This window comes from Syngnathoides biaculeatus, chromosome 13 (assembly GCF_019802595.1).
Source record: "Syngnathoides biaculeatus isolate LvHL_M chromosome 13, ASM1980259v1, whole genome shotgun sequence".
NCBI lineage: Eukaryota > Metazoa > Chordata > Actinopteri > Syngnathiformes > Syngnathidae > Syngnathoides > Syngnathoides biaculeatus.
This window is the reverse complement of record NC_084652.1, coordinates 10,504,888-10,526,726: the sequence shown is the minus strand read 5'-3', so window position 1 is coordinate 10,526,726 and position 21,839 is coordinate 10,504,888. Positions and strand designations below refer to the sequence as shown.

At 44.4% G+C, this 21,839-nt stretch overlaps 3 protein-coding genes across 4 annotated transcripts; all 3 read right to left on the bottom strand.

Annotated features, from left to right (window-relative positions):
- Positions 1-3,225: 3,225 nt before the first annotated feature.
- Positions 3,226-7,832, bottom strand: camk2n1a (calcium/calmodulin-dependent protein kinase II inhibitor 1a). The gene is made up of 2 exons (XM_061840343.1): positions 7,033-7,832; positions 3,226-6,169 (listed from the first exon to the last, which is right to left on the bottom strand). Exons 1-2 carry the CDS (start codon positions 7,199-7,201, stop codon positions 6,099-6,101), a joined length of 240 nt encoding a protein of 79 aa, XP_061696327.1. The 5' UTR covers positions 7,202-7,832; the 3' UTR covers positions 3,226-6,098.
- Positions 7,833-15,714: 7,882 nt separating this feature from the next.
- LOC133511171 (probable G-protein coupled receptor 148) lies at positions 15,715-18,917 on the bottom strand. Its single transcript, XM_061839855.1, has 2 exons — positions 18,805-18,917; positions 15,715-16,809 (listed from the first exon to the last, which is right to left on the bottom strand). The coding sequence occupies exon 2, from the start codon at positions 16,791-16,793 to the stop codon at positions 15,831-15,833; it is 963 nt and encodes a 320-aa protein (XP_061695839.1). The 5' UTR covers positions 16,794-16,809; positions 18,805-18,917; the 3' UTR covers positions 15,715-15,830.
- Positions 18,918-19,169: 252 nt separating this feature from the next.
- On the bottom strand, positions 19,170-21,659 carry mterf4 (mitochondrial transcription termination factor 4). Of its 2 annotated transcripts, none has more exons than XM_061839212.1 (4): positions 21,568-21,659; positions 20,737-21,148; positions 20,481-20,665; positions 19,170-20,259 (listed from the first exon to the last, which is right to left on the bottom strand). In XM_061839212.1, exons 1-4 carry the CDS (start codon positions 21,592-21,594, stop codon positions 19,873-19,875), a joined length of 1,011 nt encoding a protein of 336 aa, XP_061695196.1. In that variant the 5' UTR covers positions 21,595-21,659; the 3' UTR covers positions 19,170-19,872. The 2 variants fall into 2 exon arrangements, with proteins under 2 accessions (XP_061695196.1, XP_061695199.1); XM_061839215.1 differs by lacking the exon at positions 21,568-21,659 and adding an exon at positions 21,390-21,506.
- Between the last annotated feature and the right edge of the window lie 180 nt (positions 21,660-21,839).

Genomic DNA, 21,839 nt, shown 5'->3' with positions numbered 1-21,839 from the left:
GAAGGTTCTGGCAACAATGCCTGTCGGTTATGCGCATTCAGTGTGGAAAAGTGCGAAAAAGGTTGAAAACTTTGATTTAAAAAAAAAAAAAAAAAAATGCTTTCATCTCTTTTGCACCAGGATATTTTCATTGCATAGGAAAGGAGGAGCAAGCGTTTGAAACAATTGTGATAGATTTTGCATTTTGATGTAATTTTAGCTTTTAATTAAGACTCAAACAACGTTAATTGCTTTAAATCAAAGAATCCATCCATCCATCCATTATCTACCGCTTTTCCGGGTCAGGTCACGGGGTGGCTTCAGCAGTGATACAGACTTCCCTTTCCCCAGCCACTTCGTCCAGCTCTTCCAGAGGGATTCCGAGTCCTCCCCAAGCCAGCCGAGAGACATAGTCTCTCCAGTATGTCCTGGGTTGTCCTCGAGGTCTCTTTCTGGTGGGACGTGCCCGGAACACCTCACCGGGGAGGTGTCCGGGAGGCATCTGAATCAGATGCCCCAGCCACCTCATCTGGCTCCTCTCAATGCGGAGGAGCGGCGACTCGACACTGAGCCCGTCCCGGATGACCGAGCTTCTCACCCTATCTCTTAGGGAGAGACCGGACACCCTGCGGAGGAAACTCATGTCGGCCGCTTGCATCCGAGATCTTGTTCTTTCGGTCATGGCCCACAGCTCGTGCCCATAGGTGAGGGTAGGAACGTAGATCGACTGGTAAATTGAGAGCTTTGCCTTTCAACCCTCTTTACCACAACTGACCGATACAAAGTTCGCATCGCTGCAGACGCTGCACCGATCCGTCTGTCGATCTCCCGCTCCTTTCTACCTTCACTCGTGAACAAGACCCCAATATACTTGAACTCCTCCACTTGGGGCAGGATCTCATCCCCCGACCTGGAGAGGGCACGCCACGCTTTTCCGACTGAGGACCATCGTCTCGGATTTGGAGGTGCTGATTCTCATCCCAGCCGCTTTACGCTCTGCTGCGAATCGCTCCAGTGAGAACTGGAGATCGCGGCTTGATGAAGCCAACAGAACCACATCATCTGCAAAGAGCAGAAATGCGATGCTGAGGCCACCCTCTACGCCTCGGCTGTGCCTAGAAATTCTGTCCATAACAGTTCAACATCCCGAGTTGAGGTCAGCAGCGCCCCGTTCCCACTATACACAGGGTTGACGGTGCACTGCTTCCCCCTCCTGAGACGCCGGACGGCGGACCAGAATTTCCTCAAAGCCGTCCTGAAGTCGTTCTCCATGGCCTCACCGAACTCCTCCCACGCCTGGGAAAATTGTGCACAAGTAAACTTGATGGTTCATTGACCTTATCAGCAGTCACTTATAGTACACTGGATTCATATTAGCTATTTATTGTATTTTATATGAGTGCAATGGCTACTTGATTAACATCATTGGACTTTTATCCATAAATATATTTCTCTGGTACAACAACAAATAAGCTACCAGTTCTAATATGTTTAGGAATTGTACGCCCTTCTCCGTTTTATTGATCGTGGCATTTTTATCAAACCTAATTTTCAAACCATTTATAAACCTATAATAATACTGCCAGAGTTCTGCTATTGCTTAAAGGTAACATCCCATTAATTTCATCACACTTTAATATCAAGAATGTCTTTTTGTTATTTTTCTGATTTGGTTAAACAACAAATGTAATTATGGACTTTTGCACAATTCCACTTGATGTCATTGATCTGCAAGATTGACCAAATCCACATGAGATATGGCCACAAGTACCCCTGAAGGAAGCCCTGGAGGTCTACAAATGTTCTCGCATGCCTTGTGGGATCTTTTGGGGTGGTGGGGGGACCACTATTATGGGAAGTCATTAGATCCAACGGGGACCGAATCAAACATTGCTTCATATCTGCCCGTCTCTCCTGGGGCTGCGTAATGGCATAATATACGGTATGGCACGCTTATGTAACCGGGGGGTGGGGTGGGGGGATATTAATGGAAGCCCGCTCGGCCGACGGGGGGGTAAAAGTGGAATTGGATCAAAGCGCGCGCTCATTTCCAGCCAAGAAGTGAGAAAATCTTCGTGCGTATTAAGATACTACATGACAACGTGAGCGACGGTGACATTTTAACATTTATAGTGGAGGTTGTGCTTTGTTGATGGGTCATTGATTTTTTTTTTTTTTTTTTTATCACGGGGATACATTCCAGACTCACAGGTAAAAATCTGTGAAACCATATACAGTGGACTCCCCACATTGTAATTTGGCATAAGGACTCACAGATTCACCTGCTTGCTGATTTTTATTTTTTTTTTTTTTGTGTTGTGCTTTTTCGTTTTCTCACTTTTCTTTAAAATCTTATTTTAATTATTTTTTTTTCCTTTTTTGAGTTGGGGGGGGGAGACCAACCCCCAGAACACATTGGAGGTTTATTCACCCCTATTCAAGCTTTTTATCGGCGGGGGTAAAGTGTTTTTTTTTTTTTCTTCCATGCAATTATAATGAACTTGAGTCATCCACAGATTTTCACAATTTGCGGCGTGGGTGTCAAACTAATTTTTGTCGCGGGCCACATTGCACTTATGGTTTTCCTCAGAGGGCCGTTACGACTGTGAAACCATAAGAATCTTTAACCGCCTTATCATATTTACACACAAAATTTATGAACTAGTTTTGGAATCAGAAATCAAGGGTAATGAGTTTTTCAACTATTGTTGTTTGATATCACAAAAATGCTTGCGATATCTCGTTATCATTTATGATAATGACAATTTGAAATTTTGGTACAGATTTTAACAAAAATCATGGAAAGTTGATACACATGATTTGCCTCCGCAAGCCACATTAAAGTCATGCGGCGGGCCCGATCTGGCCCCTCGGGCCTTGAGTTTGACACGTGTGATCCAAGCAATGTCTACTTGCAAACATCCAATGTGGAATGCCATCAGCAGGCTAACAGAAATTAGCGTTGATGCTATTATAAACCTTTAAATTGGTATTTTGTTACACAACACAGGAAACATACAATAATACTGTACTCACGGCCAAACAGTGGTACTTTAATTTATAAGTGCACCAACTTACCTTTTTTTTTAATTAATAAAAAAAATCATTCGATTTGTGGGGGAAAGAGACAATCACATTTCCATTTTCTTTCACCATTTATTAGTTCACCAAATACAGTGAAAATGGCATCATAATATACAATGACTCATTCTTAGAATGTCATGACATTTTTTATTTTTTTTTGTTTTTTATATATTTTTGTTTGTTTCATAAAATTATGTTCCATTATTGAAAATATTGAGGTTTCATGCACAACAAACCATATCCAGTTTCTTTAAAATGATGGTACAAAATAAGCCAACTTAAAAAAAAAGAAAGAAAAAAAAAATCACAAAAATAAACCCCAATGTTCAAAATGGACCAAATAATGTTATTTGATCGTACTCGTAAACAGTGCAATATACTCTAAAACTGCCGTTTTCTAACAAATTCATCAACGAAGCTCAAGTCACAGTATACGATTAGTTACTAATAGTTGAACATCGATGTGTGCAAAAAGAAAACCCAGACACATTCAGTTAGTCTTGAAAAACCCTCCGAGCGCTGATAATCGAACGAGAGCAAAAAATGAACGTCGTCTCGTCCGCCGTTCGTCGTCTCCCGGATACAAACTTTTTTTTTTTTTTAACTTGTTGGTGTTGATGAACTGTAAGACCATAGACGAGCATATCATTTAAATAACAAATATTTAGATATAAAAATACAAATATGACCTTTTTGTTTAAAAACAAGCGTGCCGGGGGTTGGAGGCATTTGGGGGCGGGGGGGGGTATTGGGGGGGTTTAAGCGTGGTGGCACCGGAGTGAGAATTCATGCATGACGTAAAACAACTCGCTAACTGCAAAATGAAAATATCCAAAATACAACTGTACCTTGACTTACAAGTTAAATTCAATCCTTGACGGTGCTCGCAACTCAAGATGAGGGCCAGGCCGATACGGAATTTTTGAGACGAGTGGTGATTCCGATATTTGGCAAAATATTTGGTAAAATTTTGCGTGCGGATAAATCAGATGATGAATTTTAAAAACATATAGAAATATATATATATATATAATGAAAACTTTGCATTGTTGGTTTTTGGGGAGAATGCCACCTTTGTCTGATGTTTTAATGTGTTAAGGATGGGAAATTAATATTTTAAAAAATATATAGATTTCATAAATTAATTTTTTTATCAAGTCAGTTTTTATTTAAATGGATTGAAAAAATTATTTGTTGATTCCAGTCCGCTGAAAACACTGCCATTTTGTTTATTATGAAGAAAGAGATCACTATATTTTATTTTAAAAAAAAGCAGAATGTAAAGGAAAAAAATTGTCGTCTAATGAATTATTTGTGGCATGTCCCTTTAAGAGGCGTGGCCTCGTGGCCTTGCGAGCGCACTCATTTTGCATTTTTGTGTTCGACTCTCCCGTTGAATTAAATTGCCGAATGTGCATCTGCGGCCGTGGCCCTCCTTGCCCACATGCGAGGGCATCACACTACCTGGCAGGGGGAAAAAAAGTTGTATATATTTGCATTTATAAAATGTATTTAAAGTTAAGTATAACCTCACACATCTATATTTGTTTTCGGCTGAGAGTCGAACTTGTTCCTCAATGACTCGGCCCATGGACAAATGGCCAGGTACTTTTCAGGGGCATCGGGTTGTATTCAAACAGTCTCCTTGAAAGAGTTTTTACGAAATTAGAGCCAGAAACTCATGCATGAGTCAGATTGTTGGCCCGTAACACAAGACAAACAAAATAATAATTATAATAAATGAAAAGAAAATCCATCAAGCAACAGCTCGTAGTGTGAAGAAAAAAAATCCAAAGTCAAGGTACCGCCGTTTAAAATCAGTCTTTTGTCTATTTTAGTTGAATTACTTGAATCGCCACAATTTTGGCCTGTGTTTGTTAATTAAAAGCAAACAACGATAAATACACTGAACAAAAATACAAACAAAACAATTGCGTGCCAGGGTGAGGGTTGGAGTGTGTGTGATTTTCCTCCCATTTTTCAAAATTGGAGACTACTTTTATCCATTGACACACACACAAAAAAGCCCGTTTGTCTCAAATATTGTCAAAATCTGTTTGCGAGCACTTTTGCCAAAATAATCCAAGCCAATAAATTTTCAACTGCACAATTTCAAGCGACCTTTTCTTGCGGAAACCGTGTAGGATACTGTAAGGCACACCTGTGCAGTCGTCGTTCCGGAAGGATTCTCGAAACAAAAGAGAAGATTTTGGAGAGATTTCTGAGCAATATTTGCGAATATTTGTGTACATCTTTTAGAGTTCAGTACGTGACGAGCAGGAGCGAAAACAAAAGTGTTGCCTTGATATTTTTGTTCCGTGTAAAAAGATGCGCGCAGGTGCGGCTACAGCAACCCGCGACTTCAACCGTCGGAGAAAGAAGAAGAAACGGCGCTCCACTACGGAAAATATGAACATTGCACCATCCTCGGATATATGTTTTTACATACAATCTGCTATCCTTTAGTTACAAGTAGACTTGAGGGTTTGGTTAGTCTGTTGTGGGGGAGGGGGCATACCAAAGCAGCAACAGGAATCCATTTGGAGCGGTGCTGAAAGGACAGCTCCCCTGAATGCACCATCTACAAGAAAGGGGGGGGGGGGGGCAGAAAGCTGAGCCTACTGTACAACGTCAAGCTTCATCCCGACGCTTGTTTTTGCGGTGCGTCTGGAGGGGAGGGGGTCATGGCGGTGGCGTTTTTTTGAATGACAAGTTCAGGCGGCACCTTTCCGAATAAAGTCGGCGTCTGTGGATTTTTCTTCTCTTTGAAAAAGAAAACAAAAAGCGGGACTCGGTTTTGGAGGATTGCCAGCGATATATCTTTCCACTCCACCTCTTCCATCCTGCTCTTCTTCCACCGCGTTTCATTCCATCTTCATCCTCACTTGGTGCGTCACCGTCTTCTTCTTCTTCATCTTCCTCTTCTCCTCCTCCACCCACCGCAATCCTCCAACATGCACAGCCGACAAGTGCTTCAAATCGGTGATCAAAATGAAAAGAGTCTGCAAGGCATCGCTCAGAGGGGGAGGGGGGCTTTAAACGCCGGGCGACGACTTGTCAGTCATCCCCTTCAGGACCTCATCTATTCGGTCGTCCTCGATCACCACTGCGGAGCGGGCGGGGGGACAAAAAACAAAAACAGCATTTTATTTTTTATCTCGATTACAAGACGTTTGAAGCAAATTGCAGATGGAATATGTGCACTAGTGTGGGCTAAAAACAACTGCAACGGCTCCTCCGGTTGAGGTTTAATGTTAACTGCGACGTAAATAGTGGGACGAACATTGAAAGGGCAGTCGCCTGGTCCCTGAATGCATCACAGATGGAAATAATACCACGGAGACAAAAAAACAAACAGTCAAGTGGAAATGTGTCACGAAATGATCACAAACTATTGATTCGCCACATAAAAAAAATGCCAGTTGGCCCTGAATGTATCACGAGCAGTATAATAAACACGTGCCCCCCCCTCTAAAATAAAATCATAAAGCATCATAACATTGTGTGTAAACACTATGTTAAACAATAACGTGGCCACAATAAAAAAAAAACCAAAACAAAAACGTGATCATGTACTCTGAAGACATCAAAAGTTTAAACAGCCTGACAAACAATCAAACGTTCATGTGGCCACATCGACAATGAATGCATCAGGAAATCGCACGTAAAACCGCATAACAAACAAAACGATTAAGCGGCCTCTTAAAAAAAAAAAAAAAGTCTTCCGTGTCATTGAACGCGTAACGAGATCGCATGTAACCCATGTGACAAAGAGTCAAGTGATGACACTCCCGGTCCCTGAATGTATCACGAGATAAATGACAAACAGTCGAAACAGTACAGTGAGACATGATGAAGGAGTCTTGCTGGCCCCCGAATCCATCACGACGTTTGCGTCCAAAACTAAAGCATAACCAGCATAACGCTTTTAATTGGACTTTTGCTTTTGGCTTCTCGCCGCGGGTTTACCTCGCTTGGCTCTGCCGATCTGTCCGAGCTTCGGGGGTCTCTTGGCCTGCGAGCCGGCGAAGAAGGCGCTCGTGTCCTGCAGCCCGCAGCTGAAGGACATCTGGCTGACCTCGCTGTCCGCCCCGTAGCCGCTCATTTTGCCCTCGTTGTACGGCAACACCTCGGACATGTTGGCTGGGGGCTACAAGTCGATTCCAAGTCGTCCTCTTTGCAGCCTTGAAATCCCGTCGCGGCGGGGACCTTGTTGTTGTTGTTATTGTTGTCGGGAGGCTGGAAGTCCTGCGGTTGGATGCCAGCTGTGCCTCGGGTGCGCCCCCTCCGCCTTCGCCCTTACAAGCAGCTTGCGGGGACTTTGTGATGCGCGGACTTTAGAAGCGAGTGCGTGCGCTCTCCTCCGTCGCCGGGTGATGTCTGGCGAGAGAGGAGGAACATCCCGGGATCATAAAGGAAACCCAGGCGGAACGGTGAAGTCATCCGACCGCGGGGAGGAGGGGAGGGGGGAGCAATCTGTGTTGCGGAGGTGCGACAGCGCCTCCAACTGGCCAGAAATGCAGCTGATAAAATAAAAGCAGGGCTTCAAGCAAGTCTATTCAGGCTTTGCTATGCATCGGAACGAATCAATATCCGTGGTTTGTTTTGGTTTATGGTCCGCAAACACAAACCCACCTGTACCTAATGTATTGTCCTCGTTCAGACCAGTTTCCAGTTCTTCTTTTGTCACTCGAAGCGCTTTTCACCTTTTTAGACACAACTTGCAAACCTGTTTTCCCCCACTAAAACGTGTTTTGCACTCTGATGGTAAGGACAGGTAGCAAAAAAAAAAAAAAAAAAAAAGAAAAGCAATTAAAACTCAGGCGTGTCGACGTGAGCTCTCAAAACTGATCACATCCGTTTTCCATTTCCCTTGCGGGCCTTGCGCTTTTGCTGCTATAGTGCTAAACAGGATTTGGGATTTGTTTCGCAAAATGCATTCACATTGTAATTGATGTTTTATATTCTGATCGGGCGGAACGGTGGATCAGCTGGTAAAGTGTTGGCCTCACAGTTCTGAGGTCCCAGGTTCGATCCCTGCCCCATCTGTGTGGAGTTTGCATGTTCTCCCCGTGCCTGCGTGGGTTCCTCCGGGCACTCCGGTTTCCTCCCACATCCCCAAAACATGCAACATTAATTGGATGCTCTAAATTGCCCCTAGGTATGATTGTGAGTGCGTCTGTTTGTCTCCATGTGCCTTGCGACTGGCTGGCGACCAGTTCAGGGAGTAACCCGCCACCTGCCCGTTGACAGCTGGGATAAGCTCCAGCACTCCCCGTGACCCTTGTGAGGATAAGCACTAAAAGAAAATAGATGGTTTTGAACGGCAAGCCTTTTATTTTTAAGGGTAAATGAGATTTTTTTTTGTGGGGGGTGGTCATACTTTGCGGTATATTTACAGTTAATAACTTCCAACATCACAGCTTCACAAGCTTCAAATTTCTATTTGTCCTCACTTCTGTAGCGCTCGCAGCTTCCCTGCATTGGCGGCGTATCGAGATGAGATCTTGTGATTTCAAAAGTACTGAGAGATGCACGTGCCCGGGTCACAGCGCGACCCCCTCGACACCTCCCTCAGGGATGACACACAATTACCCCTCGCTTGAACAGTAAACGCCAGCCTCCAGCTGCCAACCAGCACAGCACTTGATTCATGCTGGGTTCAAACGAGGGGCAAGCGTGATGTCATCAGTATGAGACAAATGAGGAGGAGGAAGATGTTGACCTGCTTTTTGCCACAGGCCTACATGCTTTACATCTGCTTTATCTATGCATCCATTTTCTTCGTCGCTTATCCTCACGAGGGTTGTGGGAGTGCTGGAGCCAATCCCTGCTGTCAACAGGGAGGAGGCAGGGGACAACGTGAACCGATTGCCAGCCAATCGTAGGGCACATATAGACAGAAAAACAGTCGCACTCACAATCACACCTAGGGGCAATTTAGAGTGTCCAATTAAACTCGTGTGTTTTTGTGATGTGGGAGGAAACCGGAGTGCACGGAGAAAACCCGCGCAGGCACGGGTAGAACATGCAAACACCACACAGGCAATTCCGGTAGTGAACCCGGGCCCTCAGAACTGAGAGGCCAACGCTTTCCAGCTGAGCCACCGTGCCGCCATCTCTTTATTATTATTATCTTTAAGCGAAGCCCCCGTCGGTTCTGTCTTTATTAGACTCGATCGAAATCTCCGTGATTCACTCCCGGACTTCTTTCCTTCCACTTTGGCAAGCGGCACATCGTAATGATCTACCTCGCTCAATCAGCTGTGCGCATCTCTGACAAGGAACAAGTGCGTGTGCGCGTGTGTGCTCGTGTGTGTTCTCGAATCATTGCTTCCAATTACAAATGAATCAGAGACATGCTGAGTCACTTCCCTGCTCTCCCTGTCTTCCTTCCAAAAAGCTCCGATTGATGCTATTGAGGTGGAAGTACACACATACAGACACACACACGCACTTCTGCCTTAATGAAACTCCTCAACTCACTTTAACAAAGTTCATTGACAAATTGTAGGAAAGCACTACTTTGGGCCAAATGAAGCCGTTCAACTCACTTCAACGTTCTGTAGTTCATCAGTTCCAAGATAAGGGAAAATTACTGTTTTTCTTTTCCCAAATGAAGCTCCTAATTCATTTCAAGATAGCTCATTGGTCCCAAGATGGTGGCAAAGCAAAACGTTTGTCCAAATGGAACTCCTCAACTCATGTCCACACACTCCCTCGCTACCAAGATGGCGCCAAAGCAATACTCATATTCCTGTTCAAATCAGTGAACAGGTGAACCCGCGAGTTGACTACCTGGGGAAATACTGTAAATGTTATATTAGTAATGCTTGCGATTTCCTTTGAAGATTTGTTTTATTTTATTTATTTATTTTTTTTTTGGGGGGGGGGGGGGGGGGCATGTCACAAATGTGCAATGTTTTTCCACCCGAAGCCCGAACTCACAAGTCCCAAAAGGAGGTCACTGGCATCTGGGCCTGTTGCCAAGTGTCATGTGTTGTTGTTTTTTTTTAAGTAGGTCACCTCATCCCACGTCTGACTGCACCCCCTCAGCACATGGCTGACGCCGGCGATTGGCATCAGAGTGGCAGGCACGCCGCGGTGGCTCTCTCGCTCGCTTTCTTTCCCTCTGTCGAGATGTATGCGGCGGCACCTCTGTCGAAGCGTCTGCCGATGCTGTCAAACGTCCCACCACCACCCACACCCCGCGCCGTCACACATGCACCAAGTAATGGGGAATTTAGTGCAGCTGACAGTCCGTGACGCTTGTGGTTTTCTCTTCAGTCTTTGATTCTGTAACGAGGAATTGTCATGTTTGCCACCCCAAAAAAAAAAAGAACAACAAAAAACACGATAACATAGTACCATAGTATGTATCTATCTAAAATATAGTGCAAATTCATCATCAGTCACAGGCCCTTGTAATGGACCTTTCCGACGTGTCAATCACTTGTGCAATAACAGCCAATCAGATAGCCGCATTGTCTTAAGCCCTGCCTTGACACGCCCCTGCCGCCGTGTTGTCCCGCAAGCAATGCTGGTTGTCAGTAGCGTGCGCTTGGAAAAGTTAATGTCACGAAGAAAATGTTCCTCAGATGCGCTTAGGGAATGTGCAATTCTGATGAAAGATATCCGGCTAGGTTACAAGGGGCCCGCTTGATTCATTTTCCAAAGTCTAAAACACAGACGACGAAGTGTCTAAAATGGATTAAGGCTCACGGAAGACCGCACGTACAACTAAATGTGGACAATATAAACAAACACTAGGCTGTATATTCGAAGGTAAGTGACGGAGAAATATCTTTTCTGAGTTTGATTTGAATTATTATCAGTGCTTTATACATTGCAGGAGAACAACTTTCACTTTGTTAGCGTATCACTGACCTGCTGAATCAAGTGTGTCATGTTTTATGCCGAAGAGTCGCGTTAGGTATACGTAAATGCGCAATGTCATGCAAGAGAAATGTCTATTTGCCCATTTGTATCACATCGGACTTTTAAGACATCGCACTGGGTTCCATTACGAGCCAAGTGAACGTTTTTCATCTGGTGACTACAGTACGGACTGAGTTAATCACCATTGTTTAAATGCACTCGAAGAAAATCAAACCTAACTAACTTATAGAGACAATAATGATATTACTCAGGATCTTTCCAAGTAAAAATTATTCACCCTGCTTTACATGTGCAGTACGATTCCGCTATTTTATCCTGTCGGATTTCAATATGAAGTTTGTGAGGTGTCGAACTTTTTTGCATCGATCGCCAACGTTTCGCTGTACCTCTGACATTGCGTCCTGCTCCGTCCAAAGTCTTAATTCCGTGTACATATCCTTGCGTGAAATAGTTAAGACCCCTCTGTCGAAGTCTCTTGGGCAAGTCTGAAGCATTTGGCAAAAAAATATTATTAGCAATATTATCTGGAATACACAATAGAGAATCGACTTCAAACATGTTCTGTTCAGTCGCCATTTTGGAAGCCTGTGGGACATGGCAATTGTAGCTAGGATCGCCAGTCGGAATGGTCCCTTGTCATCACTCAGAGTTGAAATTAAAAGCTTTCCTCTTTTACAACCTTAGCATCAAGAATGTTTATTGGTAAAGTTTGTAAAAAAAAAAAAAAAAAAAAGGCACATGAATCTCCCTTCAAGCTAAATAAAAGGCCCTCGCGAGGATGGTTGCGTCTCGCGAATTCATTACAGCCGCTCACGACGCCTCCGTCAATACAAATTGAGGGTGTACGGCCGTGAAGATGCCGCCCATTAGGGAATAATCTCGTCGTCTGAACTCTTTGTCAGCCATCCGACGGAATTAAAAAACATTTAAAAAGCGGACGTAAATGAAACACGACTTGCCTAGAAAGCTTCCTTTGGTTTCAACTGCCAATGTCATCCCGAAGAAAGCCTGACACCTAGTGGCGGCTTGGGGGAGACATTTTAAGATGAGTGACGTTCTAAGAGAGGGAATCGTTTAACAATTCATGATTGTGGTTTCTATGTCCTACACAATATTGACTTGTTTGTAAAATAGTGTGCCTGACAAATATGTCTACAAGACAACTAATGAAGTTGTTAGTAAACAGGTTAGTAAACCAGTATAGTGGAAAGAAAATATCGCTCTTAAAAAAAAAAAAAGCTTTTAGAGTGAGTTTTTGGTGAGTGAGTTTTCTAGTGTGAAAATTTCTTTTTGTCTCATTTTGTCATATGAGAGGGTTTTTTTTTGGAAATCTGAGTTTTTGATGTGAATAAGAGATTTTTGAGTGAGCGGGCAGTGTTATTTTTTTTAAGTCGGAGGGTTTTTTTGTTGACGTGTGTTATTGTGTGAGTTTTTACAGAAGCATATAGCTGTCAACAAAAAAAAAAAAAATCCTGTTTTTCCATGTGTGAAAAAAATAGTCCGAAAAACAGAGAGGAAAAATATTAGCCTGAAAAACAAGAAAAATATTTGCCCGATAAAACAAGAAAATAGCCCGAAAAACAGAAATAAATTTGCCCAAAAACCAGGATTTTATTTTCTTTTTTTTTCCTGAGGCCTATGATGACAGTGAAACCATAAAAATCATTCATCGCCTCGTCATATTTACACGTGACATTTTGAATCAGAACTCAAGATTAATGAGTTTTTCAGCCATTGATCACGTTTGGTAACACTAAAATTCTTGTAATATTTCAACGTTATCATTTATGGCACAGGTATCAAACTCAAGACCCAGGGGCCAGATCCGGCCCGCTGGGTGATTTTATGTGGCCCGCGGAGGCAAATCACGCGTATCAACTTCCATGATTTTTTTATTCAAATCTGTACCAAAATTTCAAATTGTCACGTCATAAATGATAACATTGAGATGTTCCAGGCATCTTTGTGTTACCAAACAACAATAGTTGGAAAAACAACTTTATCCTTGATTTCTGATTCCAAAACTACAAATAAATTCCATGTGTAAATACGATGAGGCAGTTAAAGATTTTTATCGTTTCACAACCATAACGGCCCTTTGAGGGAAACCGCAAGTACAATGCGGCCCGCGACCAAAATGAGTTTGACATCCCTGATTTATGGTGTGACAATTTGAAATTTTGGTCACGATTTTAACAAGAAGAATGGAAGGTGACACACGTCCTCCGCGAACGACGCCTGCTCTATACAACAGTAAGCGGTCGAGCGTAATTTCACCAAATTCCTTTCCATCCAAGTGTGCCCACATTACGTCCACTTTGGGCCTTTCCGCTCATCCTCGAGCCCACCAAGAGAACATTGCAAATGTCCGTGCTTGAGCGAATCCCGTGAAGCCGCCCGCCGCTGCCAGCGTGACAGAAGTGCTGCGGTAAAGTGTTCGTCCTCCGAGACGCAGCTGCTCTTCTCCTCGCGTGAGGAATTTGTCAAAAGTGGACTCTGATGACCGCGGAGGCCCCGTTTCGCTTGGAGACGTTGGCCCATCGCTTCCAAACAGTGGGCGACTTGCTACAGCTCCTCATTAGAAAGTAGGAATATTAGGAAAGTGTCAAAAAGATGGATGGATGGATGGATGGATGGATGACCTTTGACCTCACGACCAATGACATCACATCCGGTGATAACAAGGTGAGATCATGTTCCCACGTCTTGTGGCGTGAGGCATCGTGTTCGGGGACACCAGTTGGTGTCAATATGCACAATGAAAAAGGTCATGTTTGATCATACCTGTGAATATGATGCTCTCTGACCCCCAGGAGATTGTTCGTTTGAACTGCTTGTTTCCCCCAAATATCCAAAATCACTTCAATGTGAATGTTTAGTTGTAATGTTTAGAGCTCATGCTGCTCTTTTGGTTATCATTTCATATCCCAATCACTCCGGGTTCTCTCCAAAATAAATGTCGTCAATAAAAGAGATACACGCACCACTGCTGTCAAGATGGAGGCAAATACAAGCTTTCGTTGGAGATTTTAATGTTCACGAGTAATCAATCAGGTTTACGTGCAAACATTCCATCATTCCGACTGAAATGTGCTTGAAAGGCAGACACCAATATTTATTCAAAATGAAAAAAAAGTGATCTACTCTTATTGTGTTAAAAAAAAAAATCAGTATTGAAAACATAAAATGAAGGCAGAATAAATGGACAGCTGTTGAGTCCAATTAAGAACCTTCATTGTCAAATGTGACAGATATCAAAATATGATTTGGTGACTAAAAAAAAAAAAATTCATTTTCTTCTGCTGATTAATTATTTCTTTAAATTACATTTCCATCCGTTTTATCTTAATATACAGTACACAATATAGCCTCGGTTCTCGAACGTCACCGTTTTCGGACAAATCGGTTTTCAAATGAAAATTTCAAGATTTTATTTTTTTTTTGCTTCTGTTATCGAATGAAAATCGGTACTCGAGCGCCCCCAACAAAACTCGAAAATAACATATTGCGTGCGGCCAGACCAGCTACCCCACGACGCGCTTTGTTGTGAATTCCCACCCCGCCGAAAAAAATCCGGAAATAACATAATGCGTGCGGCACAAGCAGTTAACCCACCCAGGACGCGTTTTGAAATTGCCAATTCGAACGCCACCCGAAAAAGAAACCCGGAAATGACGCGCACTTTTATTATTCTGTATAACGCAGCCTCTGTCCACAGACGTGTCCCGCGAGTGACTGTTGTTTTTCTTCTTATCGAGGGCTACCGTATTAACCCCCAATCATGGCTCCGAAGAAGGCAAATTGCTTGTTTAATAAAGTTATTCTGCACTTTTGTTAATAAAAAAAGTTTACAAGACAAGGATGGGGGCCGAGTCGCTACAGATACGGAAATGCACTCCCAGCCTAGCGTACGCTACGACTAAAGCATATATTTTAAGCAAAAAAATAAATATATTTCTAAAATTATTTTATTATATAAAGTATTTAAACTATACATGTATTTCTACAATGCAGTTTATTATCAGGAAAAACTTAAAAAGTGCTTTAAAAAGGCAAATTGTTTTTATGCTTGGAACGCATTTTTTTCCCATTCATTGTAATAGAAACATCGATTCAGTTTTCGAACAAATCCCTTCTCGAACCGTTTTCTGAAACGAATTGTGGTCGAGAACCGAGGCATCACTGTGTGTGTGTACGTGTATATATATATACACACATATATAAGTATATGTGTGTGTGTATGTATATATACACACACACACATATATATGTATATGTGTGTATTCATTCCATAATTTCCGGCCTCTAAGCTGTGACTTTTTTCACACGCTTTCAACCCTGCAGTTTATGCGGTGATGCGGCTAATTTGTGCATTGCTTTCTCACGCCCGCAAGGGGGCACTCGAGTGAGACCGGTGGAATATATGTGCCGAGGAAGTGATTTTTACCAGTCCGGCCCTGTTCGCGCTGCGCTAGCCTGTTACTGCCCTATCTCAGTGATTCTTCCCAGAATGTTTTTTTTAACCGGCCCTGTTAGCGCGGCGCTAGCGTTAGCATGAGCACAGCGAGGCGACCATTAAACTCTCCGTGCACCGTCTTGCTTTGTAAAAATCTCGTGTTTCAATTTGGGTTTCAACGTGGGCACATGCGGCTTTTACACAGCTGCGACGTACGTATGTACCAAATGGTATTTCCTTTATAAATGTACTCAGTGAGGCTTATAACGAGGTGTGCTCTGTAGGCCGGGAATTACAGGACACATATTATCGAGTGTAGCTGAAAGGTACAGATGTATGTATATACATATGTCACACAGTCGCTTGCGACAAAATCGCAGAGCAAATGAAATCGGTCTGTCGAAATCATGATTCACGCGACAGTGATCTGGCTGAGTCTCCGGCGCCGATGCAGCAGCTGGAGCAACGTGTCGGAGATCTCGCGGTATCGGAGCCCGTACAGATAAGGAGCGAAGGCCCTGGGAAGCAGCATGAAGACGCACATGTTGACCGTGCTGACCCACACTCGCACATCCTGACTGACGTCTTCGCTCTGAAACAGGAGGAGTTCCGCGGTGAAGACGAAACCGGGGGAAAAGTAGAGGAGGAGCAGAAGCCCGTGGGCCAAGACGGTGACCCGGGCTCTGGAGAAGCGGTTCTGCCAGATGCCTTGGGTTCTGGTTTCCACGTAGAGGCGAATGTAGCAGTAGAAGATGAGCGTGGCGCAGACGAGCGCGGCCACGAAGAAGTAGACGTTGACCCCCGCCGTGTTTTTGGCCTGGAGGAAACCCAGCGAGATGAGGACGAGGCAGACGGCCGCCGTGTCGTGCGGGCTGCCCCTCTCCGCCTCCATCAGAATGACCAGCGTGAAGGGGTACGTCGCCGCCAGCGCCCACACCCCAAGCAGGATTCTGTGGGTCCGAGCGGGCGGGAGGAGCTCACGGTAGTGCAGCGGCCAGCGCACGGCGGCGTAAGTGTCCGCGACCGTCAGGGTGACGGTGAGGATGGCGCAGCAGTACGCCGTGACGGTGACGGCCGTGACCAGCTCGCACGCCAACCACGGGAGCTCCGCCCCGGCGGCGTTGAGAACGGCGGTGGCCAGGTTGAGGGTGAGGAACAGCATGTCCGCCGCCAGCGTGTTGGCCACCAGCAGGTAGCGCGTCTCACGGCGCAAGGCGCGCGACGCCAAGATGCACGCCAGGAGGACGGGGTTCACCAGCATGGTTGCCAGGGTGACCACGGTGGTGGGGATGAAGAAGAGCTCCAGGTGCCACTTGCGCAGGCTCGCCACCCACTCCTCGGTCAGGTTGGTAATCAGGACGGCGTCTGCGGCCATCGGGTCGGAACTTTTTCTGGCGAGACAGCGGCAGCGTCGTTAATGGAAAGCATATTTTCCAAATACAGTGATGCCTCTGCTCTCGACTGCAATCCGTTCCAGAAAACGGTTCAAAAAGTGAATTGTTCAAAAACTGAATCGATGTTTCCCATTACAATGAATGGAAAAAGAAATAATGCGTTCCAAGCCTGAAAAATTTGACCTTTTTTTTTTTATAGCTTTTCCTGATAATAAACAGCATAGGAGAAATACATCGCTATATATCTTTATATAATGAAATATTTAAGAAGTATATTTATTTTTTGCTTAAAATGTATGCTTTGGTAGTAGAGTACGCTAGGCTGGGAGTGCATTGTCGTATCTGGAGCGACTCAGAAACATGCACACCAGATTTGTATTTGGGTATCAATTCTTTCTTGAAGTCGACAGTTTTACGCAGAGCTTTCGGTTTTTCAGCACCAGCAGTTTTACTACCTGCGGGACACGTTGGTGTACAGAGGCTGCGTTATACAGAATAACACAAGTGCGCTGGTTGCGCCGCGCGCATTATGTCATTTCCGTTGTTATTTTTTTTTTCCGGGGGGCGTTCGAATAGACGGCAACAAAACGCGTCGCGGGTGAGTCAACTGCTTGCGCCGCGTGCAATGTTATTTCCGTTTTTTTTTCCGGCGGTGTGGGAATTCACAACAAAGCCCGTCGTGGGTCAGATGGTACGGCTACGCGCAAATATGTTATTTCCGGGTTTTGTCGGGAGGATTCGAGTACCGATTTTCGTTCGATAGCAGAAGCGAAAAAAAAAAAATCTTGAAATTTTCGTTCGAAAACTGATCTGTTTGAAAACGGGGACATTCGGAAACGGAGCCTTTACTGTATGTCAAAAGTAATGAGCGAGTACTCTGTGACAGCCTCTCTTAAGTTACTGAAAAAGACATACAGTGGATATATTGTATTTTTAATGTGAAAAACTGAAAAATACATATGTAGTAACTTTTCAGTCAATTGAATTTTGCAAAATCTTTCAACAAGTGAGATAACGTTGAAAAAGTGTGCACACCTGCTCATGTGAGTTTCATAATCAACCAATCGCATTCAAATCCATGTCAAATGTGAGTCAACGCACACACCTACGACCCTTTCAAGTGCCCGGCATACACCCCAAATAAAGTTCAGATGTTCGAGTGGGGGCGGCACGGTGTCTCACAGTTCTGAGGACCCGGGTTCGATCCCAGCCCCGCCTGTGTGGAGTTTTCATGTTCTCCCCGGGCCTGCGTGGGTTTTCTCCGGGCACTCCGTTTCCTCCCACATCCCAAAAAACATGCAACATTAATTGGACTCTCTAAATTGCCCGTAGGTGTGATTGTGAGTGTGGCTGTTTGTCTCGATGTGCCCTGCGATTGGCTGGCAACCAGTTCAGGGTGTACCCCGCCTCCTGCTCATTGACAGCTGAGATAGGCTCCAGCACTCCCTGCGACCCTCGTGAGGATAAGCGGCAAAGAAAATGGATGGATGGATGTTCTCGTGGGCTTTCCATGAATGTTTGATGCTACTTCAAACTTCTCATGGTTTCCTCCACCTTGTTCCAATGCGATAATATCCATCCATCCACTTCCTGTACCGCTTATCCTCACTCGGCCTGCGAGCGTGCTGGCACTTATCCCAGCTGACTGACAGGCGAGGGACACCCAAGATTGGTCACCAGCCAATTGCAGGGCACATATAGACAAACAATCATTCACATCTATGGGCAATTTAGAGTCTTCAATTAATCCAGCACACATGCTAATTCATCAATTCTAAAACTGTAATTCCATAACAAGATCAGTTATGAGGCAAATAAAAAGCACATCTGACATAAAATTATCAAGGCAATCCTCGCATTTGGCTGGTAGGATGAATGCTAAATCATCCAATCAACACAATAAAGCGCTTCAGATAAAATATTGACAATCAATAGTTTCTTCAACGTGCTTATCGGCAAATTATCGAGCGACCGCCGTTTCCTTGTTCTTACCTCACGGCCGTGACGGGGAACGCCGCGCGCGCGGCCGATCCATTAGGGCTGAAACCTTGCGCGAATCACCAGGGTGTTTTGCCGACCTGCCGCCTGCGCTTATCTGATGCGCTCCCTTGTTGACTCGCGTCGATGATTGCGGACGCGCGGCCGAGCCGCGGCCACTTAGCCGTCACATGGTAACAAGGTGGAGCTGTTCCAACCTGAGTCGTAACACGCTTATTACTTTCACAATGGCACCTGTACTCGTTGAGGGAATTTGCTATAAAATTAAATATTAGTATACATTTGTTCAAAACAGGCCTTTGAATACCTTTAAAAAGACAGATTTAGTCAAAGATTGACTCTTACATTTGACACGTCCACTTTAATGAAGAAATCTACTTTAAAATCAACTTGTTGCAATCATGTACATAATTGTGAGAGGACAAAGACAAACGTAAGAAACTAAATATTTTTTCCACTGCACACCATTTTTCTTATTTTAGCAGATGAGGTATAATTCGGAGTGATGCCGAAATTGGAGTTGATCCAAATTAGGACTTTTCGGTGTTGCCGTATTCGGGCTACGCTTGTCGGGTGGGGGGGAAGTCATGGAATTACAAAATGAAAGGTTAACATGAAACAGAAGATGGTCATCATTTAATAAGGGCTTTATAATTCTTTACTTTGACTCTTCCAATTCACAAATAATAATATCCCTATCATAACTGCCAAAGACATTTTTAACTTACTGTCACAATAACAAAAAACATACGTATGTGCTTGCTGGTGGGGGTGGCGTGGGGGGGGGGGGGGAAAGAGTCCTAATGTTTGTTGAATTTGTGACACTCCCCCCAAAAAATTTATGCAAGTATGAAATGTTTGTGCACGTTCCTGAGGGAAACATCGCACACATTACCAGTTATTCTGTTGTTGTTTTTTTGTAATATTTCATTTTTCATTTCTCTCCAAAATAAGGTTTTTCCAATCAATTTTACTTTATCCTTGATATTTTGCCACCGCCCCCTTTTTTTTTTTAGTATGGCACTGATACTTATGTGTGACGCTTATTGTCTAAATCAAGTCTCATGACTTCCTTTTCCTGTTCCTGTAGCTAGCCTTGCCTTCCGTCTCGTCCTCATCTTCGTCACTGTCGTCGTCATCGTCGTCCCCGCTCTCGTCGCCGTAGCGACGCTCCTCCTCCTGCAACTCCCTGGCCAGCAGCCTCCGAAAGACGTCATACTCTTCGGCCGACGCGTCGGCCGCGTTCGCCAGGAAGCTGTCCAGATCGGCGTCGAGGACTCTGTCAAGTTTGGGGTTGACGACGAGGGTCTGCCCGTTCTTGTCGGGGGTTTGGTACAAGCCCCGGCGCTCCAAGAAAGCGTGCCGCTGGCGCAGCTCTTCCAGCGAGGACCGGAACAACCTGTGTTTCACCATCTCTGCCTGTTTGACACCCATTTGGAAGTAGGCGTACTGTGGAAAAATGGAAAAACAACGTTACTATTCCACGACTGTATTTTAATTCTAATCAAGGCTTTCAAGGCTAGCAGACAAAGTATGAACTTTGTGTGACACTTTTTGCTTGGCGATGACCTTTTTCCAATGTCAAATCGAACCCATTATAAATGCTAAACTATTTCAATGACTGCAGTGCATTTGAAATGTGGTAGCTCCAAAGGAGACGCAACCCTGACCTGAAACTTGTACTCCAGCTGAGCCCGGTCTTGGTGCACGACGGCCGGACTGTCTCTGAGGATGTCGGTGACCTGCTGCACGGTAAACAGACACTTCTCCCTGAGGAACATCGTGGCATGTTTGACTGTCTTCACAGGCACGGTGAGGATGGCGGGGTAGTGCGCCACCAGCCGCTGGAGACTGCCTAGAAGGAGTCGCCGCTGCTTTAATACAATCATTGCGCACAAGAGGAAAAAATGAGCTCGGCTACCTCACCTTCGCCAAAACCCAGTTTGCGCAGGTTGCTTATACGCTGCTGCAGGAGCGATTCCGTGACGGTGTAAAGGTCAGGACATTTAGTCAATAACTTCAGCACGCTAGACGGGTTGAGGCCCAACATGAACAGAACGGCGAGTGTTGACAGACAATGCTTGGCGGCGCTTCCACCTCTGGCTTTACGCACGGATTCATAGATTTCCTCAGCTTGGCTGTGCGTGAAGCCCATGTCAAGAAGACATGGCAGCGACAACTCCGGGTGGGTCTGCCTCTGCAGGGATCCTGGGTCATTTTGGGCTGCAGCGGGCAGCAGGTTGCGTCTGGAAGAACACAGCGACGCACGCTGCAGCTGGCGACCCGAATGAAGTGGAATGAATACGGTTGAGGGACGACTCCTCACCATGCACAGGACCTGTGGAAATATAACATAGCTGTGAATACTGTAACGACAATTTACAGGCAAGTGTGAATGTTTTTAAATCCAGGTTTCTCATGCTTTTTAGAATATACCCACTTTTTGAGCATACTACTTGCACTGTATGCGGTTGTAATAGTTTTTTTTATATTGTCATTTTTATTATTTTTATCCCGTTTTAAATGTTTTATCACTTTGTTTTCAAATGCCTTTAATAATTTAAAGCACATTGAGTTACCTCGTGCATGAAATGCGCTACACAAATAAATTTGCTTTGCTCTGCTTAGGGCTGGGACGATCTAGGTTCAAGAGGCTGTAGGGATGTCTAGCGGAAGTTTCGTCCAGAAATAGGACTTATTAATATATGAACGTTTTGAAATCTTCAAAACTACACAACTAATGTTTTATTTACTCACCTGGCGTGCGGCGAAACGAGCGTTCATGTTTTGTCCGTCTTTTATATAATTCCGTGAATCAACCGTAAAGGAATGAAAGGTTCCGCTTTGGCGATTTCCTCTCGTCACTTCTACTGGTGTAAAATACTCAATAGATTAAAATGTGTAAAAATAAAAAAATGGGAGGGGGGGGGACGTTTCAAACTACTGTACAAGTATTGTGAAGAGGTATAGCATGTGTGAGACAAGAAGGTATGTTTTATTTAAACTTTGTAAGATACATGACTACTCAA